Genomic DNA, 18,321 nt, shown 5'->3' with positions numbered 1-18,321 from the left:
GTTGTAATCGGTCGTATGGCAACCGCCTGGGCCCTCTGAACAAGAACCTTTAATGCTTTTTACCGTCTTTTACACCTGTGCAGTGACCATGAAAATCCAGTGCTGGTCAATATTTACTTGGCTCACGTATTAACTACCAGACCAGACAGGGAGTAGCAGGGAGCCAAGCCCAAGATAAGGTGCAAAATCCATGTGGTCTGTCTTTGTTATTAGTTCCTACTTCAGAGTCAGGAGTAAAACACCAGTCAAAAAGTAAACTGAAAAATTTAATTGTTTTATAAAATAAGATTATGAAATTCTATATAAAAATCCAGCTTCTTAAATATGGTACATTCACTTCCTCACAGAATATTTAAATATTCAGGTCACTTATGCTATATTTTCACCGTATTTGAGTTAAAATCATTGGATAAATTAAAACATCCCTACCAAAAGATACCACAACTTATACAAATAAAACTAAGCAATAATACTTTTTTAAATACAAAATGTAAAGAAATTAATAACTCTTGGAGCATGCTACAAAATTTTACCAGAAAAATATATGGGATCATTTTTGTTTAACTAGAAAATATACAGTGTGCTTTTCATTTCTCTTCCTAAAATTCAGTCTCAGACAATTTCCATTTAACTTAATAAATATGTACAACAAAAATGTTTATTCCTCAAAGAATATAAATAGCAAATACTGTAGTAGAGCCTGGTCCGGCATTCTTTTCTCATTTAGTGACTATAGTGGGGCTTTTCAACTCTGAATGTGCAAAAATGCAGAATCAGGCTCTTAGTGTTATCAACAGGTTAATAGCTTTTACAAAAGTGATTTTATTAAAAAAAAAAACACCTCCAAAAACACTGCAAAAGACTTAGAGCTATTCCAGTCAGGCATTTCTATAAATAGTAAGACATAACGTAGGGAAACAACGTTCCAGTTTAATTACTGCTGGCAGTAATCAGGGAAAAATAGTCAGTGGAGAATGAAAAATATCTTGAATTAGACACATCGTACTTTCACTAATTTAAGTTGGTTCCCTATCATTTCTAAAAGAAGTTTCTGGTGTAATCTATACATTGTAAATCTGTGAAGAAACTTAATCACCTTCTTCAGACTGTGGATGGTTCGTTTCGGAAAGTGGTATGTTTTCAAGTGCTTCAGTCCATACGTTAAACCTTTAATGGTGTCTTGGTCACCATTCTTTATTCTCCACAGATTAAGAAGCTTCAGAACTTGCTCTGTAGGTTGACATAGTTTCATTGTGCTCTCGATATCTTCTTTTCCCACTTTCTTGCCTGGTAAGCTTGCCATCAGTGTGTTGAGATGTTCAAAGGTGAGGTTCGGGTGGCCGACATGCTTTAAGACATTATTTTCGCAAAAGTCGATATCTGTAGAAAGTGAAAAGAGAGCTAAGTACAATGCATTACAACTTTACCATGGCCTGCAAAAAAACTTGCAGAATTTCAAGGTGAATATTCCTTCCCCATTTTTTTTTTTTACTGCATTTCAAATAATTCTCTCAGCGATGCTTTTTTTTAGGCTCCAATTATGAAATGCACTTAAGAATTTAATTAACTTTGCAAATACAAACAGCCCCAAATTACAAACAAACTTCATAGCAAGTATTTATTGCTATATGCTTGTTTCATCTATCCTGTAAAATGTTCTGTGTATGTGACAGACACCTATCACTGGTTCCAGTGAATGAAAATTTTGCTCTTCTTCAGAAATGTCTGGGCAAGCTTTGCTAAAATAGTCGTTTTCATTTTTGAAGTATTCTAGATACTTCACAGTCTGACATAAGCATACATACTAAAAAGGCGAGGGGAAAAAATATTTCTGCAGCATTTTTCAAATCTATTCTGAGTGGACCAAAGGTCGTTCAAATGTGGCGGTTGTTGATGGTGTCTTACATGAAAAGAGTTGGCCTGACTCTCGTAAAAACCTTGGTGTTAACATTGCAGCACTGTTTCACCTTTGACACTTGTCTTGGCAGATTCAGCATAAAGAAAGTGGTGAATTGGCATGACAAATAGGTACCGTAAGGGAAAAAGAAGGGAAAGCCTATCTGTGTATTCCTCACTCCCATGCGTCCCCATTCCGTGAACATATGTCCTAGTCTGAGCTGTCAGTCTCCACTTTATAGAAAACTAATTGCACTCTTAGTTGCAGGCATCCAGCTCCTTCTAACCTCAACAGCCACTGCTCAGATATAAGAGTGGGAAAGATTTTCCCCACTTGATCAAAATCCTTCATATGTTGTGCAGTCTCAAAAGGGGATCTTGGCTGTGACACCACATGCTCCCAAGGGGGCTGCAAGTCTGGGAAGAATTCAGTCCTCGACTGAGCAGGAGAAGCCAAATTCTCTTCCTGCTTCCCCTTGGCTTCACTCTGCTTACTGCATCAGCAAATCTGTTAAGCTCTCAGATCCTCCTGAGAGCATAACACATCACCAGGAGGTATTTGATCCCAAGCGATTTTTAAAATGCCATTTAGAAGGTTGCTTTTAATATACGTGCTATCAAAATAAGGTACCTTGAATAATCTTCTTGACCATATCCTGTTCTTTGTTTTGCTGCTTCCATAATTTCAGAAGCTGGAAGGTCTGCTCTTGAGTACCGTGCCTTTGTTTGATCCTTTCGATATTTTCTGTGCTAACCCTCGTCCCAGGCAAACTCTCTGCTATCATGTTCAGCCAGTTAGGTGTGAGGAAAGTAGGAACGGCAAACTTGAAGAAAGCCTCCTCGCACAGGGTGACATCTGAAATAAGAAAGAGAAAAAGAATATGTCAATTGTTCTGATCCCTGTTACCCTGCTTGTCTCTGGAAAAAAAAAAGCAAGTAGCAAGGGTGATAAAAAAATGCTTAAAAACCAAACTAAGAAGTAGTCTTTATAGTGCTGTTGCTCTCTGTGCTTGAGTTCAATTTGGTCTGACCTACATTAATGAAAACTCTACTGTGGCCATCACCATAGCAGGCAAATGGCTATCAAGCTAGATATTTTTACCATAAATGTTGATAGATTAATTTTAACTGTAATTAAAGGTATGTTTTCAGAACACTCTTCCTTAATATGATATATACCTATTCCACATTTTTGAGGTGCCGTATCTGGATTTTCCTGACAGACGTTGTCACGAACTGCATTTCCCTTCAATGCTATTTTGAAACCCAGTGCACTACAGTTTGTGTGCTTTAGACAGGCTGCTTTGGATGATGTTTCATTTGAGAAAAATCCTTCTGGACATCTCTTACATACGGTGTCACTCTCAGGGGTACCTGTGGAAACAGGAAAACAATGCATCCAATTACATATAACCTCAACTGTGAAAAAAATGCTAGAATACAAAAATAAAAGAAAATATTCCTCCCAAAATCGTCATGCTTCTGCTTTTCACATTTCTGATCTATGAAGGAATCACATTTAGAAAAAAAAAAACCAAACCACTTTAATTTTTAAAAACAAAAATGATTCTTTAAGAGAATGATGTTCCTGCTGGAGTAATAGAGTAAATAGTACTCTTACATACACCTGTTACCAACTTTAAAATCAGTAATTACTGATTAAATCAGTAATTTCGTAAAGTAATATCTTTAAATCAGTAATTACTTGAGTCTATTCAGACATTACATGATGTCTGACCTTCATTCTCCGACTGTAGAAATATTCTGTAAAATAATTAAATGGCACAAGAAACTGCTCTAAATTGTAATATCTGCCCAGAACCTTACTCGAATGGGTTACTTTAGTTCTAGCTAAAAATATAACCCAAGAAAATATCAACTAAAAACCCTCTGAAAAGTACTTTCCCTGATCAAATATTAAATTATACAGGAAAATAGAATTTCAGTAACATTTTTGAACTTTTTTCTGGGCTTGAATAAAATATCATTTAAAGCAAAGAAAGTAGATCATCTCATATAGCAAAAATATTTAATATACCTACATATGTTTTGCTTGGTGTTTTACTTTTATAAAGAACAGTTTTACTTTAGAATCAAATATATGATACAACGAGAGAATGACAATATGTGGTTCTATCACATTGACAAGGAGGAAGAAAATTAATGCATGGAATCTGAAACAATGCAAACAGTCTAACCACCAGTGGCAGGAGAATAACAGCACCAATAAATGCTATATATTCACTCTTAATTCGTCTTTATTCAGCCAACGTTTAAGCAAGTGCCTAAAGTCTAATATCGCATTATTGAACATGAACTTAAGCACATGCTTAAAATTCCTTGGAAATAATTGGCAATTATATTTGAATAAGAAAATGCCTCCATCTAGTGTATTTTGGAAGTATTTACATGTGGATGCTTATTTTAATGCTAGCTTTTAAGTAAATTTTATTTATTTTGGGCATTTCCTTAGAGAAAAAGAGTACGAATCTCCAGTTTTCAACCAGCCGTGAAATAAAGAACGATACTTGCATACACCCAACCTAGCGCTTCTTTCATCAGACAGCAATGAAAACAAAGGAGAATTTTTTAGTTGTGCATCTGAAAATCAGAGACCCTGTATATTGCCAAACCCCCCAAATCCTCCGCTTTCCCAGCCAGCGCCCAACCCGCAGCAGCAGCGTCCGCCCTTGTGTTCTCTTGCACAACGTGCGCTGCCTGGGCCGTACAAAACTCCAGCCAACACCCGCACCTGAGCAGGCAGCAATTAGCTTTGCTGAGAAGTCTGAATTTTTAGCAACTTCTCCTGCTACAGACACGCTGCTGCTGTGTTCCAGCAGCGAGGAAGGGGAAGAAAGGAGAGTCCCTGCAAACGGTACGTCGTTCTGCTCAGAGCTTCCCGTATAACCTTTGTGGCGCAAGAGGGAAATACACCGGGTAATCCATCAGCGTTCCCAGGGTTCAGCATAAAGTCACCTCCAAGCTTTCCCAGCCGCTTCTTCTCTGCTTATCTGGCCTCTCTCGCTCGGGGCACAAACGGCCGCAGCCCAGCCGCCCGTCTGCCGCTCCCTCCAATTCACCTGGAATCCCCCATTCTCCCCGGGGAAGCCGCCGCCGCCGCCGCCGCCGGGGAGATAGCGCAGCCTCGGAGCCGCGCTGCTTCCCCAGCACGTTGCTGCTAAAAACTCTGCCACGTACAGGGCCAGCCGCAGCAGAAAGGAACAAAATCTTAATCTACACTCACAAAAGGGGACTACCAGAGTAAAGTGATCTGCCCAACAAAATAATGAGCGACTGGCAGTGAGGAAACAGATTTCTAATGCTTTAAGCTTTGAATGAGACACTGGACCACACCATCTCCCTGTGTGGCAGTGGAAGCGTATTTTTCTACACTTAGGTTTTATTTCACCTGAATTTACACAGTTACAAAGTTCAAGGCTATCATATGGCAGAAAGCGGGAAGACAGTATGGTCCATGCTTATTAAGTTCTTAGTCGATGCCCCACCTCAAAAACTGACTATTGACACAGGGGGACGCAATTATTTTTACAATGTTTTCATTCCTTGTTTGAGGTCTGCTTGGGTTTAGCTGGTTCATTCTGATGGTCTTCTGGAAACCAACTTTCCAATAAATTACACGATTCAACAATTTATCTTCTTCCAAAGTTTGTTTCATTTTGAACTGAGGGATTCGAATTTGTCTGCCAGAGTTTCCCTGTGCTCGCAGGGATGCAGCAGGCTGGTTGCTCACAGAATTTATACTTCTTTTTTTACTTCCCAAATAGGCTTTCTGAGAACTTTGTTTCTGTCCCCTTTTGACTTGCTGCTGAGGTACGGTGGAACCTCATTAACCCAAGCCCCTGGATATAATGATTTAGGTTAATGAAGGTTTATAATATGGAAATGCAGTAGCTGCCAGTGGAAATACTTAGCAGTGGCAAGAGCATCGGGGTAGTGCTTAGTTAACCAATTACTAGGGGAATAGTGAGCAGCTACAGCAGTGACATTACTCCTTACATCAAAGTCGTTCTCCAATGAGATGTTCATAACACGAGAAAGGACTCACAACCTGTCATTCAGCATAGCTCTAAAATGTACGGGCCAGCCCTAGTGTGTCTCACTGTGTATCAGTAATTCCTAGGGAAGTAATGCTGTAGTCTGGAGACTGGTTGCCTACGGGTACGTGTTTGAGATGCTTTGATTTTCTGTATTCCCTTCCTCAGCGCTCTTCTCCAAGCAGTTATCAATCTCTGGTACAATGACAGTTTACAATTCTTTCAGGCTATATTAAATACTGGAGCTAAACTGGGCCATGACATTTGCCAAATGATAATTGATGTATTTTGTTTTGAGAGAAGAACTTATTATTGGTTTAACCATTTATGTTGTCTCCAATGAAGAATACACTCTACTGAAAAGCGTCGCTTCGCTCTAAATCCCCAGCAGACATACAGCACAATGCCAGCCTGCTTGACAAAGAAACGATTGTTTGTTTGATAATAGTAACAGTTTCCCTAAGAGTTCCACTTAGGATGCTGGTAATTAATTATTACCACATATTGCTGTGATGCTAGAGCTATATTAATATTGTTATAATTACACACTTGGTGTCAAACACGTAGTGTTCCTGGTGTTTGTCAAGACATACAGTTGCTTGAAACAGCAGATTTCAAAATGAAAAACATTATTATTTATCACACACACAAATATTACATTCCAGATAATGTTCCTTTAAAAGAGGCAATCCATCATGTTTCTCATTAGAGTGCAATTTGCTACATTTGCTACTGCCATTAAGTTATACATTACAGTAGGAGCAGGGTATTCCACTGAGAAATGTTCCTTTGGCTACAGTCCAAATGATGCAGACTAGGAACAGGTTCAATTGGCTTTACAATTTACTGTCCTGTAATTTCATTTGGACAAGCCTCTTTCCTAATCTTGTAACTGCCACGAGTCGTCGACGTGCGGTAGAGCTCTAATTAAGTCCGTGCGTATTGACAAGCGATACCTACCTGGCTGTGCAACGCCAAATCCAGGAGGACACTCCGTGTGCTTTAAACAAAACTCGAGCTCCAGGTATCTGCCTTCGACGCACTCGCAGACGCGGTTCTGCGTGCTGGTGCACTCCTGCTTGACGTACTGCAGCTCTTTGCAAACGGCGCTGCAGTACTGGCACTCGTCGTTGCTGTTCCACTCGTCGGCGTAGTACTGATCCGGACACGGGGCACACTGCGTCGGGCTGGTGGCTGTGCAGTGCTGCTTTACGTAGCTCCCAGGAGGGCACTGGTCACACAGCAGCTGACGAGATGTCCCTGGGTCATAATGGGGATACTTGGGGGGAGAGTCGTCCTGGATGGTCCACTTAACAGAAATGTCCAAGAGCTAGCAACAGGAAAATAAAACATCGCTCGCTTTAGTTTCTGGGCAGCACCGTGGTCACAAAGAAATGTACATTTTAATGAGTTTATGAGTCTAATCATGTCGCTATCTTCAAAAAAATATTTGCGTTAAAAATTTGTAAAACATTAGCCAGCTTCTGGACTCTCCCATGTCTATCTGAGATGGGGAAAATTTTAGGATCTTGTCCAGCAAATCTTCCCAACGTAAGTACTTCCTTGTTCTTCCAGAGATGTAGATCCTATTCTTCTCTCATTTACACCCTTTTAGTATCACTGGGCAATGGCCTTTTACTGCCCGGCACCAGAGAACCCGGCCCATCGTTTCACTGGCAACACGCTTGATGCACAGCAAGGTGGGGATTATGCACTCCTGTGTTCTTAAGTATCAAGTACATCAGATGCAAAAGAAGTGGTATCTGAGCATACAAATCTGACCAGCGTGCTGCACCATCACCACAGATACCTTTAAAGGTGATTCCTTACAATATTTCTTTTTACCAGCAACGAATGGCTAGAACAATATAGGTTACTTTTTAATGCCTTCCATTTGATCTTGCACTGAAATGCAGAATCTCTGGGGATAAAAATGTGGCAGCTACGTCAAGTATGAAGATGCAGCTTCAGACAGAGGTAAAGGATGCTGCTGTTTATGAAGGGTACATTAAGGACTTAATTGCATGAGCTGGAAGAAGCCAGGCTAATGCTTTCGCTTCCTATCTAAAACCCAGGCTAAGGGCTGTCGTGAGGACCCGGTTCAGTACCGGCAGTCAGTTCATGGCTGCTACACACCTTTCTGCAGCAGTCTGCTTTGCTGGTGCGATCGGGGATCTAGCCATCTGAGACGACCCTGCCCTTCTGCAGAGACAACCTCCCTATCACATCATTTTGGTCACGTAACTGAAAACAGGGTTCTGTGATTCCACCAGCCTATCAAAAAAAACCCTCTCGGGTTTACTCCCTACGTACCACCCCGAGCCCCACTGGGCCTGCTGGCAGCTCCCCACTGAGAACCCGGCTCTGGCCCAGCGCTGTGTGACCAACGTGCCACTTCTCTGCTAAAACTTGTACGTTTTATAAAGATGAAGTAAACTGACTCTGAATGAAGATTTTTTCCTATGTATCCATTCAAATTATAAATCCAACTGACTTGTCTTTGTTGCTATTTTAATCCCAGTCAGCTAATACAGAGTTGCCAATTCAATTTCAAGAACGTATTTTCCTCTTTTCCAATGCAGATGTCCCCAAAGTGTAAGTAGAATTAACTCTTTTTATTCATTCAGACTATATTTCCTAAAGAGGCTTCATCTAAGTGCCTCACTTCTGCCACAGCACGGCACTTCTTAAGTGATGGTCTTACTAAGGTTGGAAGGGACAATTTAATCGTTCATCTGCATTAACACAAGTCACAGCATTTGCACCAAGTAATATTAGGTGCCTAAATTAGGAACTCTTACTGTTTAAGAAAATGTTCTTAAGTGCATTCTCCTGCTGCCTGTCTATGAATCCACTTTTTATACAGCTATACTTAGCCTGAAGAATGAAATGCAGATAGTATGGGTATTCCCCACAGCCTTTTCTAGTTACCCTTGACTAAGCCCTGTAACTTGTCCGATCTGGGATTTCTACAGGTGGAGATCCCACTTTTTCTTGTGGTCTCAATGCACAATCTCTTCCGTTGTGAGAAATTCCTTATTACTCATTGAAGTTTGATGTACTGCTCCATTTTTCTTAACTGACTGGATCTTTTTCATGTGATCTATTTAACAAGAGGGTGCAGCACATTTTTTAATAGTGAATGGCTTTCCATTGATGAAAAATGCACCCACTCTTGGTAAATCTACAGCTATTACTCTAGTAATAAGGAAGTCATGGTAATTCCATTAATTGTTGATGTGAACAGTCAGGTTTTCTTCTATGTTTTTTATTCAGTAATAGATAATACAGCATTCCAGAGTCCAAGACTTGCGTGGACACACGCATTCCCTTCGCAGAACGTAACAGACTGCAACATGTGGCACAGATGCTACAAAGACAAGCATCAACCCACATTTCATGCACATGTCTGTGGAAACCTGAGACAATACCCAATGCAGGTGAAGATCTTGAATGCTGATGAATACTTGAACAAGACGCGTGTGAAAATGATTAGGGACAGCAACCAGACATGCGGGCAGCACGTCCTCCTGCAGAAACGCCAGTTTTCCTTCTCTGCAGTGCATGGCTCACAACAATCCCCAAGCCGTCACGGCAGCAGAATCTGCTTCTTTGGGTCGTGCCTCTGCCCTTGGTGACACATTTTCAGGTGCTGAATGGTTACACGGACCATTTCATGACTGCTCAACTCCCCTCTGCAACATGCAGGAGCAAGAACAACAAGATTTTCTCTATTTTCCTTACTCAGCCATTTACATTGGAAACCATATATGAGGAAAGAGAAGTTTTCCTGCAGGGGATGATTCAGGATTTAAAATAATTCAAGTTCAATAATCGGGGTATGAGAACATGGGGTTTCATTGGGAAAAATGGAGGCACTTGCTTCCTGAAGAACCTACAGCTATGTGAAGCAAGCCCATAAAAATAGAAAACAATTGAACACAATTTGAGAGGAACTGAATTAAAAAAATGAGCGAAAAAATACTTGAACAATACGTGCATGAGACCATGCGAAGTTTAGCCTTTGGAAGTACCAATAGCTATGAAATACTAACGGCAACCAGAATACTATTAATCTAAATGAGCATAACCAATAACCATAATAATAGGATTAATAAATCAGCATCAGTAAAAGGATGATCAGTCTTTTCATTTGATTTTTTCGTTGTGTTTTCAAAAGAAAAGCACGTCACACCTGTCTTCCCTTCTTTCCCAGAAACACACGGTGTAGCTGCAGTAATCCATCCATCCATCAGTGGCTGAGCCATACGTATGCAGGATCCAACTCTTTTATTTAGCTTTATTTATTTAGTAAAGCTATAAATGCAATCAGTATTTCGGTATTTTACCAGAACATTTTAAACATTATTTTCAACATAGAGCTAGATTACCATTACTATAACTGTTTGACTACTATGATCCTATTAGTACAGTGAGCTGTGCAACTTATTGCCACTGGACATTGTAAATGGTTGAGTTCAAAATGTTACTTGACATAGTAATGAAGGAAAATAATAAAGGGCTATTAAACATAAACAACACCTTTTGATCAGGAAATCCCAAACCACAAATTGCTTGAGTCTAGAGGAGTGTTTTGGAAAAATATCGCTATTTTTCTGCCTTTTTCTTCCATCTGCTCTATGCATCAGTTATCAGCCCCTGCCATAGACAGCATATGGGGCTTTTTAGGGCATTTTTTTCTGGATTATTTTTTTTTTAGACCCAGTACAGCCATTGGTAGGTTTTTAAGTACATTTCTAGACTCGAATCCCCAATACCACACTTCTTCATACGACTACAGTAGGTCCCTTAATAAAATTTAAGAGAACAGATCTGCAAGATCGTCTTCTGTGCAGACTGAAAACACCTAGCACATGCGAGTATTCTGAATATGAACATGCAACCTGAAAATCAGAAGTTATCCTTGAACCTACATCAAGTGCCAAAGTGAAAGCAAATCTATTTTTCAGATGTTTTGCAAAAATGCAGGAAGAATGGTGGAAGGTAATTAAGTATAATTTTCACTAGTTTTACTGCAGTAACTTGGCACAAACAGAATTAAAAGACTCTTCTTGTCCCACAGCTCACAGAATAAGCTAGAGGAGAACGCCATTAAATTGTCCTTTCTCCTGGCCTAAGACACACTGAATTTGTGCTTACATTAGCAAGTTGGATCACCTGTTACAGCAGATTTGTAGAGCAAAACAGATGGTGCCGAGCACCTGACATCCACATTATGCATGATTCAGAGGGGGTATTTTGGACTAACTTCAGTCTTCTCTCATGGACTGAGCATGCATTAGTGGTTACAGTACATCTGGCATGTCTCTGGAGTCCATCTCTGGATTTACTTTCATCAATCCAGTTTACTTTTGTAAATCCACTTTGTGCACTCCAAGTCTGCTCTGATGTGCAAACTAAAATACAGTAAATAAGGATGATCAGGAAATGCCCTTCAAAAGCACGTTTCCAAATCAAATTAAAATGGTAATTAAATGCATTTTATGTCATTCCTGACATTTCTCCTCCTGAACTATGCTATGACCAACTTGGTAGTAGATTCTCAGCCACATGAAACCTCTGATTGACCTGAATGCCCATACTTAAAGGTGGGCTATGTATAAACACTTGAATCTCTGCCGTAAGAAATAGCACTATTTGAGCACATGAAAATGCCATCATCAGAACTTACTAGTATTGAACATTGGTCTTCCCAAAAGCTTCACAGAAAGCAGAATTTCTCCTATAATCATGCTGGCACTGGCCTGTTTTGTTCTTGCTGGAGAAGAAGGCACGTTCCAGTTTGAAAGGAGGAAGAAACTAGAAATCTGGTTTCAGTTTACTGGAATCAGAAGTGGGGGCAATGAGCATGTTCACCCTTTAACCCTTAAGAAACCAAAGCTGGAGTCTATCAGTGCTACAGTTGGCCAAAGTCATGGATTTGTCATTCAGAAGATTGCATAAAATTCTGTTCATCCTTATTTAGGAAAGGTTAATTCAGCCTGGAAGAGGTACAGAGAAAGTTTAGAAGGAAAGGGAGAGCTTCATCTTGAAGAGAATCTTGACTTGTTCAATAGCTTGGCAAGTCAAAACAGTACCTATAGATTCAGTACAGGTAGACAGTGAACACACGGAAAGAGAAGACCTTTCTCCATTAAAGGATAATGCTGGCAAATGAAAAGGGGATTCTCTTGTCAGAGGAAGTTTGGGAACAGCCTTTTACTGAGAAGCAGGTGCAAGAAACCCAAGTAGTTTAAATATAGCTCTCAATGCATTTCTGAAAGCAAATACACCATTTGGTTTCCTGGAAGAGCTGGGGAATGGACTGAAAAGATCTAGGCTGTTTCTTTCAGTTTTAAACCCTAAGCAAATCTTTTATATTCCACCACCGATGGAAGCCAGTGATGATACTCGATATCTTGTTCATCTCAACAAATTAACTGTTAGTCTGATTCAGAGTGCACTCAGTTGCAAACAGTGTTCCTAGGGGTAGTGAAATGCCAGGCTCAATTTGAAAAAATGATCCCAAAGGTTGGGTTTTTTTGTTCTTTGAGTTTGAAATGCTATCAGTAACAAAATAATTACAACAAAACAAGAACAAAACAAAATCCAGTATCATAAACTACATCTATCAACCTATTGGGTGAAATTCAGTTCTAGTGTCATGGGCTCAAGTTCTGAAAGGACTGAAAAATTCAGTCCTCATCCACCTCCCTGGGCACCTCTCAGGACGGCTGTCTCTATGGGAGGAACTGGGATGAACTGGAAATACTGAAATACAAGTCTAGTGTAAGTCAGTCTCATGCAAGTAAATATTGAGAACTTATTCAAAATGAGTTACCCAAGGTTAAAAAGCAATTCTTTGATTGTGTCACTCAACACATTAGGCCTGAAGCTGTATTTTTGCATACCACCTTTATGTCAGCATACACAATGCTAACATGAAAGGCTTGTGCAGTCCATTTATTTGAGCCCTTAGAAGATGCTTTTGAAAGAGAAATAATGTGATTGTAAAATTTCATTTCAGATCTTAGGCATGAAAAAAGTACACGCCCTTTTCTTTCATCTTTAAATGTAAGGCAAAGAGCTGCTTGCTTTTTCTTGTTGAATTAAAATGAACTAGAAGACAAAGCACATGAAGCAAAAATCCTTCAAGCATCATCCCCTTAAATCACTGCTTTGTGAGAGAAAAGAAAGTGGCTTTTCAGCATATGAAAATATTATATAGCTTGGCTTTGTGGTTTTGGGTTGTAGACCAAAGGAGAATGTTTAATTTGCTGAGAAAGATAAATCTGTTTCTGTTTTGCATTCCACAACTATTCCGAAGCATATTTTCCTGTGTGATAAATAATCATTCAAGGCATCTGTCAGATGGCTCCTAGTGTTTGCCTTGGGTTCAAAGTAAAACCTCACAACTCTCCTACTTTCCTTTCTACACAAAGTATTTGGACAAAGCTAAGGCAGGAGGCCTTCCCTCAGCCCTTAGGCAGAATGCCTCACTGAAGTCACGCACAGCACCCAGAGAAATCCCAGTGGCAAAATATAGCACGGAGTGATATTAACGAGGTCCTCCTAATCAATTGCTTCTCAAATCAACACAGTATCTCTAGATCCAGTACGTGACAGTGTCACGCTGGATCAGATCCACAGCCATCTATCGCAAATAACCATTGTAAAATATTTGTCATCTAGGGAGAAATGACTCCCATCCATCTGGGAGATACTCAACTTTCATCGTCCTCACGTTGCTGTTCTGGGGGGCCCCATGCAATCACCGAATGCAACCTCTGGGCCAACAGCCACGCAGCACTGCTTACCCCAGGAGTTGCTGCAGGCTCACTTAGAGCACAGCCCAGACCAAGCACCTTTCGGCAGACCGCAACTGAGCGTCGAGAACACAACGAAAGCTAAAATGGAGTCACTTTTGCTGGTTTGAGCTCAGTTTATAAAGCTGTTCCACCATTCTGCCAACTACTTTAATGCAATCCACTCACTGCGGACATAACGGGACCTACTTCTGTATGGAAGATGCTTTATAAAGTGAAGGCTGCTCTTTTACATAAGGAATATAACTAGTGACTCTCCTGAGCCACCTGCATTCGAAACTGAGGCTATCAACCACTGTCTTCATTTCTCTGTCAGTAGAGCAATATGTCAACAATTCAAATCTCGTAGAGACTTTGTAAGGCACCATTAGTTGTCATTCACAATGCAATTTAGGGGTCTAAACTATTGTTTCATTTTCAGTGGTAGGAAAATGACATTCAGCTGAAGCAGTTTTGTATCTTACCAAAGAAGTGCTAAATTGAAAGTCTTCATTTATATGACTTACATTTGCCTGGAAGCTTGTGGAGGGAGAAAGCAGAAAAGACTAACTAGCTGCTCACCCAAAGATGTGTCTTATCCATAACTCATATTTTGGGACATTATTCACCAGAGTGACGGTAAGATTCAGAGGTAACCCAAATCTGGGACGTTACCACCATGGCTACAGTCTGCCTTTGCACTGCACAGAATTACTAACAAACAACTGACCATCTAGCTAGAGAAACAGTATGTCCAGTATTATGTGCAAACAGGTGTTTTTCTCCAGGAAGACCGTCAGAGTAGCAAATCTACTAGCATAGAAGTTAAATACAGAAGGAACAAAATTAAAGTTTCTGTAAGATTTGAAAAGTGGGTGTTATTTAAATTGTGACAATATCTTTTAAAAATTCTTCTGGTGACCTTGGTGTTTTATTTTTAACCAACACACATGCAGACAGACAGAAAGTAAGTCAGACAGAAAGATAACTCCTACCCTCGCGGGTTGCAAAGCCACTGCTGCCTACACACAGCAAACCCAACAGGCCGGCCAGAAAAAGCATGTCACATGCACCCAGAGATCCAAAATAGAGAAAGGTCAAGTTTAAGGGTCAAGATAGTTACGTGACAAGTAATGAGATCCAGCTCTGGGGAATTTCTTTCAATTCAGTCCGATTTCATAACGCTTGTCTGTTTGTAAGCAGTTTTAGTGTTCCAGCAAACAACACGTACATGCATGCACCACCACGGCAGGTCCCCTTTCTGAAACCTTAGCAAAGAGGCCAAGGCTGAAAGTACATCATGTTCAAAGAGTCTTTTTTAGGTATGGTGTCTCCAAACTAGGTTTAACGTATGCGAGCCAAACACACACAACTTTGAACTGCTGTTGTGCCTCTTACAAGTGCTCTTATAAAACAGATACTAAAGCTACTTTTCTGAGCTCTAGCACATCTGACAGTACTTAAACTTCACTGACAGTACTTAAAGTTCACAATAACTTTAAATAAATTGCTTTTAAATAACAAAAAAAAAAAAAAAAGAGTTGAATGATGAAGCTCTCTGGTATGTACTCCTTCCACTGACGTATTTCAGCTCAGGGACTCATCTGCCAGAGGATTATGCTGAACATCACCAAACGCTATTACTTTATGAAAGAACATGAACAGGCACATTACATTTAATCCAAATACTGATGTGATTATTTTATGACAGCCACAGATAAGACGCCAAGCTGATAACGGGCTATTGCTGAAATTCCCAGATTAACTTCCCGTGCTTTCCTACAGACAAAGAAGGTACATCACCATACATGAGATGAAAAAGTTGTCCTGCGTTTCAATTTGCTGACCACGAGACTGACAATTTTTGCTTCCCTTGCACCATTAATTACTTTGGTTTGTTTCTCAAAAAGCTCTTTCAGAAAGTTGCACAGAGAGTAATAAACATGCATTACTCATCGGATCCTGGAAATCTCGTTGCATTTATAAAAAGCTTTCAAAATAAACGGATCTCAGTTCTAACGCTCTGCCACAACATTAATGCCACTGTACTCACCAAAACAACCCAGGAACAAGCTACTGCGCAAGCACGCATAACAGCCTGCTCTGAATATTATTTTTTAATGTTTTTCTTTGAATGTTTTCTTATCCAAAAGATGAATAGCCTCCAAATAGATGTTACACAGTATCTCTCTGTACGAAGGTTTTAATTAATCTGACATCATATACAATTCCCTACGGCTAAATGGATTAAATGACATTTTGAAAGATTTACTGCACTGCTAACATCTCTAAATTTGCATCTGTAAGTAACTTGCTAAATCACCAAGTAAACAAAAACTTATTAAAGCAGGGGCTTATACCAGATTTAATAACACAACTTTTTCTGTAATAGCTACTGACACAGCTACTAATATCTACATCACTTTCTTGCACATGAAGCTGAGTTTTCTAAGCCAAAACAAGCACCACACGCTTGTACTTTTTTTGGAGTTCACAGTGGTTTTCCCGGGAAAGAGAGCCAGCCCAGTATCTGAGATACTGACCAGTGCCACTGTAGCAACGATTACAGAGGCAGGCAGGGATGGAGCTTTTGTAAATCAAAACCAAACATCCCAGCCTACAGTTTCTAAATTCATTCCTAGATACAGTGTTTTGTGTCAGCCCGGTATGATGAAGCCTTACAAAAGGAGAGAGGAAGATAGGAAAAAATGCAAAAGAAAAGCAGATCATGTCACTACCTTAAGAATGGGATGAAAATCCCTGCTGCTTCCCTGGAGCTGGACATGTCCGTCGCACTCCAAACCTCACCAGGAAAGCTCAGCGTGATGAAACGAAACGGATTTACCAAGAAAATGGAGAGAAGGCGAAAAAAAAACCCAAACCAAAACAAAAACAAACAAACAAACAAAACCCCAGAAGAAAAGCTGTATGTCTTTACAGCCTGATCTCTGAAGCTGTAATGCATCTTAAAGCCTATCTACCTCTCTGAAGGGACTTACCACAAGCGTGCAGCACAGGAACTTGTTCATTGTGGTCGGTGGAAGAAACCTCAGCGAGCTGGGAAATCAGGCAGAGAGTCAGCTCCCGCTCCAGTCTCCTAGCAGCCTGCTTACATCCCCCAACATTAAAGACACGATATATATATAGTCCCGGTGTAACAGGAAGCTTTGGCTCAGCTTTGATCACTCATTCCCTACCATGACCAAACTTTTCTCTCTCGCTCGCTCTCTCCCCCTCTTTTTTTTTTTTTTTAAAGGAACCTGTAAAACTTGATGACTTAATGGAACCCTTTGAGTGCTCTAACCACAGACTGGAAAATGCAGGAGGGAGTGTCAGGGGCTGGCCAGGGGAGGGTTTAATTGGGCTCTGTCTGGCTGTCTGTCTGTCCCCCCCTCCTCTCCCCTGAGCAGCTGGCTTGCCTGGGGAGGACAGCGGCTCCCTCGGGGCCCCAGGCTCACGGAGACACGGTTAAAAATCACTGCTGGAGGCTGAGCCCTGGGGCCCCGCAGCAACACGGCCGCCCACTCACAGGGCCCTCGAGCACACGCGGGGCTGCCATTTCCCGGGGAGGAAGGGGGCTTCTTTTGGCTCGGCTCCCCAGGGGTTTCCAGGAACGGGGCTGGCTGGGAAGCAAAGGACATGGATGGGGTGGCTGAGGGGAAAGAGGATCCTCACCAGTTTCCCTTCCCTGCTGAGGCAGGAATGGGAGGAATGGCCCCGCTGCCCCTGCTGCCTGCCAAGGCAGGCTGGTGCAATGTGGCGGGTGTCCAACTGCCTGGGCCGCCCGCCGGCCAGCACCAGCCCCGAGGGGCTCTGGGAGGAGGAGAGACCTGCGGGAACCATACGGGGCTTTTGCACCTGCGGTTTTGATTTTCCAGTGACATTCAGTGTCCGAAAAAAGGGAAGGCTTAGTGCTTTCAGCAAGCCCTTGTCCACAGGAGAGGCCCCACTCAGAGGCCTGTTCCTCCTTCCCCCGCTTGCCATGCGGTGCTTTTGGTTAGAAAAGGGCATTTTTCTAAAGCCATAACGATTAAACCCTGCTGGTCTTGCCTCCCTGGATTTCTCAGAGGGCTCCCTGGAAGCCCCGGGGAACCTGCGTGTACCAGGCACAGAGCTGAGCACTGCTTCCCAAGCAAAGGTGCGGAGAAAGGATTTCTTTTCCTAACCTGCAGATATTCAGAAAGTGATGATGGGAGGCTGTGGGATCCTGGGGTAGAAGCCAAACCCAGATGTACCTCCAGTTTTCACAGATGGTTTTCTCTCCCTTTTCGCAGGCCAGACCAAAACCTCAGCTCTGGATATTCCAGCTCTCAAGCACTTGAAATCTGGGGCCCACATTGGCTCTGGGTTGTCTAGTTTTGCCCTTTTGAGTCACAAGGCTGTGCGGGATTGGCAAAAGAGTGAGCTGGAAAAAGCCTGCATATTTTTTCACAAAAGTTCAGCTACGCTAAGTCAGGAAACCATCGTCTTCAAGAAGGACAGCCTCGCACATTCCTCCTTACACATCTGCAACCGTTTGAACACCCATCAAGCATAACCTAAGATTGAAACAGATGCTCATTACA

General features: G+C 41.3%; 1 protein-coding gene across 1 annotated transcript; it reads right to left on the bottom strand.

The window, feature by feature from the left end:
• Positions 1–245: 245 nt before the first annotated feature.
• Positions 246–16,847, bottom strand: TNFRSF11B (TNF receptor superfamily member 11b). Its single transcript, XM_082328235.1, has 5 exons — positions 16,756–16,847; positions 6,912–7,281; positions 3,076–3,270; positions 2,528–2,752; positions 246–1,380 (listed from the first exon to the last, which is right to left on the bottom strand). The coding sequence occupies exons 1-5, from the start codon at positions 16,783–16,785 to the stop codon at positions 992–994; spliced, it is 1,209 nt and encodes a 402-aa protein (XP_082184361.1). The 5' UTR covers positions 16,786–16,847; the 3' UTR covers positions 246–991.
• Between the last annotated feature and the right edge of the window lie 1,474 nt (positions 16,848–18,321).

Source organism: Platalea leucorodia (genome assembly GCF_965183815.1).
Source record: "Platalea leucorodia genome assembly, chromosome: 1".
Taxonomy (NCBI): Eukaryota; Metazoa; Chordata; class Aves; order Pelecaniformes; family Threskiornithidae; genus Platalea; species Platalea leucorodia.
The sequence above is the reverse complement of the archived record's forward strand: the minus strand, read 5'-3'. Positions and strand labels throughout refer to the sequence as shown.